General features: G+C 35.9%; 1 protein-coding gene across 1 annotated transcript; it reads left to right on the top strand.

The window, feature by feature from the left end:
• The first annotated feature begins 294 nt into the window (after positions 1-294).
• Positions 295-8,567, top strand: LOC107841896 (polyamine oxidase 2). Its single transcript, XM_016685752.2, has 10 exons — positions 295-922; positions 3,100-3,218; positions 3,325-3,413; positions 4,707-4,820; positions 5,016-5,103; positions 5,258-5,343; positions 5,453-5,555; positions 6,730-6,827; positions 6,928-7,357; positions 8,002-8,567. The coding sequence occupies exons 1-10, from the start codon at positions 883-885 to the stop codon at positions 8,302-8,304; spliced, it is 1,470 nt and encodes a 489-aa protein (XP_016541238.1). The 5' UTR covers positions 295-882; the 3' UTR covers positions 8,305-8,567.
• The last annotated feature ends 28 nt before the right edge of the window (positions 8,568-8,595 follow it).

The raw sequence follows: 8,595 nt of genomic DNA, 5'->3' as shown, positions 1-8,595 counted from the left end.
CATAAATGAATTAAAATACTTTTAAATAATAAAATATAATAATTTTGAAATAAAAGATAAAAATATGAAAATCAATGACAAGTAAAGATGTAAAATTCGCTTATGTATTTTAAAATGAAATGTTAAGTGATATTTGTTATATTTTTTTGAAAAAAAGACGAAAGATAAAATAAAAAATCTAAATGAAATTTTTTTCATATAAATTTTATTAATTATGAGCCTTTGTATAGACACATAAATAAAATTATTAACTCCTCCTATAATTAAAATAATAGACTCTTATTAAAATTTAAAACTGAATATTCTGAGTAATCAATACTGAATATTCCCCCGTACCACCGCGACCCCAAATCCCACTCCTACGCCTGACCCCCACCACCCCCACCCCCACCCCCACCCCCACCCCACACACTTCTCCCCAATTAATCCTCCATTTTTCTCTCAACTATTTTATTTCCGATCTCCAAAAACCCTCATATTATTCAACTTTTTTCTCAAAAAAAAATAAAAAAAATCCAAATTCTCTCTCTGATCATAACAATTCATTCATTCAATCAATTCTTGATCAGAGAGAGAATTTTTTTTCTCAATTTTTTTTAAATTTTTTTTGGACGATTTTGCCCTTTTCGATATTCTGGATTGATTTGAATTACGCATGTGTTGTATGTTGATGATCAAGTTGGATTTTTTCTCTTTAATTTCCTTTTTCCATTTTTACCCTTTTGTGTTTTTTGATTTTAATTTTTTAAATTTTAAGAGTAAAGTTTGTTGTATTAATTCATTATTAATACTGAGATTGTTATTAAGATTAAGATTTTTTACGTTAAATCTTACTTAATTAAATTAATTACGATTAATTCACTAATTATTGCATTTTTAGCCATGGATTCTAAGAAGAAGAGTAATCGTCAGGTTCAAAAAGGTTTGTTTTTGTTAAAGTTTTAATTTTGATCATTTTGTTAAGTTTTTTTTTTATTAATGATGATCGTACTTTTCTGTCGGTGCATGATGTACACACTTAAACTTGTTTAAAGTTGAACAAGTACAGTCAAAAAGGTTTGTTTATGTTAAAAGTTTTAATTTTGATCATTTTGTTAAGTTTTTTTTTTAATTGATGACAATGTACTTTTTTTGTTGGTGCATGCGGACGCACTTAAACTTGTTTAAAGTTGAATAAGTACATACATGTGTGCTATGTTCCATTTACATGGAAAACTCACGTGAATTGTCACGTAGGATGTGTGTTTGGTTATTTATTCAGCTTTATATAAGTTTTAAGTAAGTTTAAGTGACTACTTATGCACGCCAAAGTTGGAGGACATAAATGTGAGCTGACGTTAATTTGACGGGCATATTTATGTATTATGCGTTCAAAATATAAAGAAGTATTTGTCGCCCGACAAGTGGAGTTTCGGAGGTTAGTGTTACAATGTTATCTCTACCTTCCGGGCTATGGTGTACAAAACATAACTATTGTAGTCCCGTAAGTGGGGTTTGGGAAGGATAGTTTGTAGGTAGGGGCGGACCTACGTGGAAAATTGTGGTGCTCCGGCACCCGTTAAACCCGATACAGAATAGGTATAATTATATAAGAAGTGTATAAAAATTGGTATAAGATGGAAAATAAACACCCGTGAAACTAAGAAGATAACTGAGTGCTTTGATTTCCATGCGGAACCGTAAAGCTTTGGGTATCGATATATATATTTGAACCTCCTGAGCACCCGCGACTCCTAAATGCTGGGTCCACCACTGTGTGCAACATCCTTACCCTACTTCTCCAGCTATAGGATACAACAATAACATAACAATAGCTATAGGATACAACAATAACATAACAATATAGTCCCATAAGTGGGGTCTAGGAAGGGTAGTGCCTAGGCAACATTATCCCTACCTACCTTCTGGGCTGTCGTATACATCAACAACATATTCAGTGTAGTTCCCTAATTGGGGATTTGGGTGTAGTCCCACAAGTAGGGTTCGGGAAGGTAGTTTGTAGGCAACTTACTACCACCTTCCAGGCTACAGTATACAACAACATACCCAGTATAGACCAACAGGGTATAGTCCCACAAGTGAGATCTGGTGAGGATGGTGTGTGTAGGCAGTCTTACTCCTACTTTCCGGGCTACAGTATGGAGATGTAAAAATTTTAAAATTGTATGTATAAAAAGGCGGCACCCATTTCGACCATGCAGACTCTGCACTCCAGATCCGTTTTTTCTAATACTTAATTCAGCTAGGTTAGTATTGTTTGACAGTTAAATTTGTATTGATTTGAGCTGAATTTAGGTGATTGACATTTGATTTATGTAGTTCATAACTTCATATAAAATGTGTATACTGCAGCATCAGAATGGGAACATTTGGTTAATTTAATATAAAAAGGATTAGACTTTTAAAGTTTTCAACTTGCAAGGAATATGCTTTTTGAACAGTCTATGACGTTACCCGTTTTTCGTCCTATATATCATGAATAATAACAGGTTTATTTGTTGAATTTTTATGCCAGAATAGGTAGAACACGTCAGCAAAAAAAGAACCATTTTTAAGAAAGGTTTTCAACTCGTAAGAAATATGCTTATATTATAAACGGTTTTCTGCCTCGGTGTCACGGCATATTTTCCGTCCTCCATATCAAGAATAAGAGCGGACTTTGTATTAGTAATAGATTTCTATGCTGGACCAGGTTTATAACGTATCAGTGAACCTTTTTACTGGTTAAATGCCATTTAGGACGTTTTATATTTTCTTGTTTCCAAAAATAACTAGCTATCCTGTTTATAGAAGATTCAAAGTTTGCTAAATTTCTGTATAAATGAGTTCTTGATTAGAATTTTTACAAGGGTCAAGGCACCCTATATATGATAATTACAGTCCTTTCATGCTTTTGGAATCAGGAGCACGTGAAGAATATAATAGAGTGAGCTTTTTGTATTTTGCTTGTACTAATACAAAATTGTCACCTCCGGATTTGGCTGTCTATCTGATCACTTGAGACATGATTTTGTACATTTCACTGTCTTAACATTATGGATGCTTTATCATTTTTTCTGGTTAAAAACTTTATGAAAGAGAGTTGTTGTTTTCTCCTAGCTCCTTGCTTCTCAGATGTTGGAAGGAGGTCTGTGGCAAAGCCACCATCTGTCATTGTAATAGGTGGTGGATTTGCAGGACTTGCAGCTGCTCGCACACTTCATGATGCATCATTTCAGGTATGCCTTGGAAATATGTATTGGTAAAAAGTGACCATCTTATAACTTTTTACTTGCTATAATGGTGATGGTGGATATATTTCATAAAATTAATATTTTCTTGCAGGTGGTTGTGCTAGAATCACGAGATAGAATTGGAGGCCGAGTTCACACTGATTATTCTTTTGGTTTTCCTGTTGACTTGGGTGCATCATGGTAGCTAATTTTTTGCTTTTTGGAACAACTTGTGTTTATTATACAGTAAATAGTTGTATTTTGCTTCCTGTGAAATTAGAAAAAGAAAAGATATTGGGAATGGAATTGACTACAGGGATTGGAAAATATTCTCATATCTATACTATGTATTATACCATATTTAGATATTCTCGTATCTACACTAACTATACCATATTTAATACTCCCCCTCAAGCTCTGGGGCATATACGTCACATGCTCCCAGTTTGCCACACATAAAGTCAACTCTGGATCCTTGGAGTAATTTTGTAAAAATATCTGTCAGTTGTTCTTTTGAGTTGACAAAACTCGTGGCAATGTCCCCAGACTCAATCACCTCTCGAATGAAGTGACAATCTATCTCAGTGTGCTTCATTCTTTCATGAAACACGACATTAGAAGTGATATGCAGTGCAACTTGGTTGTCACAAATCAATTTCAATTCTGGGAGAAGTTGTCTCAACCATATAAGCTCACACGTAGCCAGTGCCATAGCTCGATACTCTGCCTGTGCGCTTGATCTAGCTACAACAATTTGCTTTTTACTTTTCCAAGACATTAGATTGCCTCCAATTAGAGCACAATAACCTGAAGTGGACCTCATGTCAGAAGAATATCCCGCCCAATCTGCGTCAGAATATCCAACAGTGTGAGCGTGTCCCTTTTCTTCATACAATAAACCTCGTCTTGGAGAGATTTTGATATATCGCAAGATGCGAATCACTGCATTACAGTGGCCATCACAAAGTGATTGCAAAAACTAGCTACTTACACTAACATCATCTCTCTGGCCGTGTGATCATAAGGTAGTTGAGTTTGCCATTGTAAAGAATTGGATCTTGGTCTTAACTCAGCCCCAAAAGCTACATTATGAGGGGAGGATTGCCCAAGTCCATATAAGGAGACCATTTTTTGCTCATCCCACCGATTTGAGACTTAGCACCCCGACTCACTGCCAGGATTGGACATCTTTTTAACATGGAGTCCCAACATCGGTAATCTTATTGGGATGGGTCTGACTCTAATACCATGTGAAATTAGAAAAAGAAAGAAAAGATATTGGGAATTGAATTGATTATTCCCTCAAGTTAATGGGATTAAATAGTTGTTACAGATAGTGTAAAGCAGGAAAGAAACCAAAAATTACCTAATTGTAGGGATTAGTATTCCAATATCGACACTATCTAATTATACCAGATTTAGATGTTCTCATATCCACACTAATTATATCATATTTAACACTTCCTATGGATATTGAAGTTTTAACTACTGTAGGCTGCATGGCGTCTGCAACGAGAATCCTTTGGCACCTCTAATTGGAAAACTAGGACTTCCTCTCTATCGTACAAGTGGTGACAATTCAGTTTTGTACGACCATGATCTGGAAAGGTTTGTATTCTAAATTTTCCTTACCTTTCATGTGTCTACTTTCTTAAAGTGCATTAGATTTATAACTTTCATGATCAAGTTGAGATGCTTCTACGTGTCATTATGTGGACTTGTGGATACATTAGCCATTGCTAGTCTAGTAATGACCTTCCTAAGCTGTAAGACGATCAACTAACATATCTGTTGATTCTCCAGTTACGGGCTTTTTGACATGGAGGGTAATCAAGTACCCCAGGAGTTAGTCTCAAAGGTTGGCGAGACTTTTGAGAGCATTTTGAAGGAGGCATGTTCTCTCTTATTTCTACCCACTTTCACTATGTGATTCATTTCGTGAAATATCTAATTCCTTCTGCAAGAAAGGATCTGTCTTCCATATCTTTAATGTATGTATTATCTTGGACATTTTCCGATTATGAGCTATCTCACTTTGGCTGCAGACTGATCAAATTAGGCAAGAAAACAGTGAAGACATGTCTATCAGTCGTGCTATATCAATGGTTTTTGAAAGGAGACCCGATTTAAGGTCATACTTAATTCCGTTTCGTTGATATATTGACTGCCTCTCCCCTAATCAATTTAAAGAGGAAAAAAGAGCACAAACTTTTTACTAAAGAGAAAAACTGTTACTACAGGTTGGCTGGCATTGGTCATAAGGTGTTGCAGTGGTACCTATGTAGAATGGAAGGCTGGTTTGCTGCGGATGCAGATACCATATCACTCAAGTGTTGGGACCAGGTTGATTTCGATGACTCTTTTTTTAGAGCGTACTCGTTGGAGGAATGCTTATTTTCTCATTGACCGTTGTCTTCTATAGACATTTGAACTGTTTCTAGGTCTCACCATAGTATAAACTGAAAAGACAGCTTGTTAGAAAGAGAATCTCATTCTGTCTTTCCTATTACCAAATGGGATCTGTGTCATCCTAAGTTGCAGGGATTCTTCACTTTCGATGTCGCACCCTCGTTGGATTCTCCAAATATACACTACCTATTGGAGAATCCTACACGCAGCAGGTGACTCTTTTGAAGAGTCCGATCAACAGAGGTGTCATCTGTCTAGTATAGGTCTATTAACTTAATAAGTAAAAATATCTGGAGGATGAGGGAAAAAAGGCCCCCTTTTGACAATATAGAGTACAAATGATGTTGGTGAGCAGTACATGAGTGAAGTTACCATATAGGAATTTAATACAACTTTTGCAGAGAAGATGCTAGTTAGAAAGATGATTGACCAAGAGATAAAATAATTTCAGTGTACCGAGCAGCCCTGGGCATTTTCTGCAGTTCCAGGGACTTGGCTGCTTACTAGCTCTGAAGAATTATTTCATCATTTTTACGCTTTTAACCAGTTTTGTCTTTTTCACTAGCTTTCATTCCAGATATTCCTTCAATCCCACAAACTCGACATGTTGGGATGTTTAAGATGTCTGGTTCATGTCTATAGATGATATTGTTCCATGCAAGTCTCACTTCTTTCAAGGATTTGAACTAATTTAAACAATGATATGATGTTTTATAACACCAGCTTATCTACGTCTGTAGTAATTTCTTCTATTGTTACTAATATAATAGGTCAAGTTACTTTATTTAATTCTATGCCTAGTCAAATTATGTCATATAAAATAGGGTAAAAGAATATCTATTGATTGTTTATTTAACATTTGAGTTCAAACTTGTTGCTGGTTTGAAAGCTTAGATCTCCTAATAAGGCTAATACCAGTGCCGAAATGATCCCCATCTATGATGTTTGGAGCTCTGAAAATGTCTCTTTTATAAAAAATATGTGATTGTAATAATTGCTCTCCTTTTAGTCAAGTTTGACAGGAAAAACATCAAATAGAATGAGTATAGTTTATTGTCCTTGAAAATGTTTGAAGTTTTGCCTACGAGTTTGTGATTGTGATATATAGGAAGAATTGCTTCCTGGTGGCCATGGCCTTATGGTACGGGGATATAAGCCTGTCATCAATACACTAGCAAAAAGGCTTGACATTCGCTTAGGTCGCAGGTAAAGAGTACCTCCCTGACATCCCCTCCTCTCTCTCTCTCCCGTTCCCCCCTAAAAAAAATGCAGTTGTTACTAATTTGTTTTTGGAATCATTCCTCAGGGTTACAGAAGTAGTTAGACATTATAATGGTGTGAAGGTAACAGTTGAGGATGGAAGTACCTTTGTAGCCGATGCTGCCATAATTGCTGTTCCTCTTGGTGTTCTGAAATCAAATTATATCAGGTTCGAACCTAGATTACCTGAATGGAAAGATACTGCCATTAAACAACTTGGTGTTGGAATTGAGAACAAGATTATTCTGCACTTTCAAGACGTGTTCTGGCCAAATGTTGAGTTCTTGGGAGTAGTTGCAGAAAGCACTTATGAGTGCAGTTACTTTCTTAATCTTCACAAGGCTACTGGCTATTCTGTCCTTGTTTATATGCCTGCTGGGCAACTGGCCCGTGACACTGGGGAACTATCTGATGAGGCTGCTGCTAATTTTGCATTTACACAACTTAAGAGGATTCTTCCAAATGCGACTGCTCCTGTAATGCTACTTCCTTTCTTGCTCCCATGTCTCTTGTGTTTTACTTTATTGAGTTGCTCTATGCCCTTCACTGTTTTGTCTGCTTAGCATTATTCTATGAATAAACTCCTTGTCATTCGTATTGATTACCTCTTCGTCAAGATGGTAGCAGCTGACGGTTTAGTAATGGGAATTTCCTCTAGTTTAATTAGTGTCCGAACTTAAAAGTGAAAGACGAAGCTTGATTAATTGTCTGAAGAGTTCTTTACATGATCTTTATGCCTCTGTGTCTTTATTTCTTTAGGTCATTAGTTTTGTTTGTCAAATATGACGTTTTTTAATCAAATTGCATAATTTTTTTGAAATTCTGTCGTTTACCAATATCTAAACAATATCACTACAAATAGTTCATCTTACCCATGGTTGTGATTTGTGCCAATTTTCATATTTCCAGTGGTAATAAGTGGGACCTTTTCCGAATAAAAAAAACATTTGGCTTGTTTGAGTGATAATTCAACAAGCTCAATGGTTACAGTATCATTTTTACTGCTCGAAAAAGCAATTATAGTTCCAGTTGTCCATGTTATAATCATTTTAATTTCACTACTATTTTCATGATAATTACGATATCTAACTCTTATCTTATTCTCCTGGTCCTGATGCAGATTCAGTATCTTGTTTCTCACTGGGGTACAGACATAAACTCACTGGGATCATATAGCTATGATACAGTTGGGATGCCCCATGATCTATATGAAAAGCTTAGAATACCAGTAGATAACCTATTCTTTGCTGGGGAGGCAACGAGTACTGATTACCCAGGTTCTGTACATGGTGCATATTCAACCGGATTGCTGGCTGCTGAGGAATGCAGGATGCGTGTCCTGGAGCGACATGGAAAGTTGGATATTTTCCAGCAAGTCATGGATGAGGAAACGCATATTCCCATTTTGATATCCAGAATGTAACTTTTAAGTTTCATTGCACAAAAACGTTTTAATTTAGTTGCGTCATGGGATTGAGCCAACACAATTTGACAGAAAAATCGTAAATCACAAGGTTTCCAGAATAAGTTTTCAGACATCAGCTAAAGTAGGTGGTCTTTTCTTGTCGAAAATTTAGCATTTCCAGGTGAACTGGACATTCTTGTTGTGCTGTGAATTGCAGCCTGTGTGATTTATGGTACCTTTGCAAATTGTTGAATTATAGGATGAATTACCTTATTTTTGCATAATGAGGTGTATTTGTTTTCCAAGGCA

This window comes from Capsicum annuum, chromosome 9, assembly GCF_002878395.1.
Source record: "Capsicum annuum cultivar UCD-10X-F1 chromosome 9, UCD10Xv1.1, whole genome shotgun sequence".
NCBI lineage: Eukaryota > Viridiplantae > Streptophyta > Magnoliopsida > Solanales > Solanaceae > Capsicum > Capsicum annuum.
This window is presented reverse-complemented; position numbering and strand designations above follow the sequence as displayed.

Excerpts from the sequence above, each read along its gene's own strand:
- LOC107841896 (XM_016685752.2), top strand. The coding sequence starts at position 883 with ATGGATTCTAAGAAGAAGAGTAATCGTCAGGTTCAAAAAG. Across the intron at positions 923-3,099 it reads TAATCGTCAGGTTCAAAAAG|CTCCTTGCTTCTCAGATGTT; the intron begins GTTTGTTTTTGT and ends GTTTTCTCCTAG. Across the intron at positions 5,556-6,729 it reads CACTCAAGTGTTGGGACCAG|GAAGAATTGCTTCCTGGTGG; the intron begins GTTGATTTCGAT and ends TGTGATATATAG.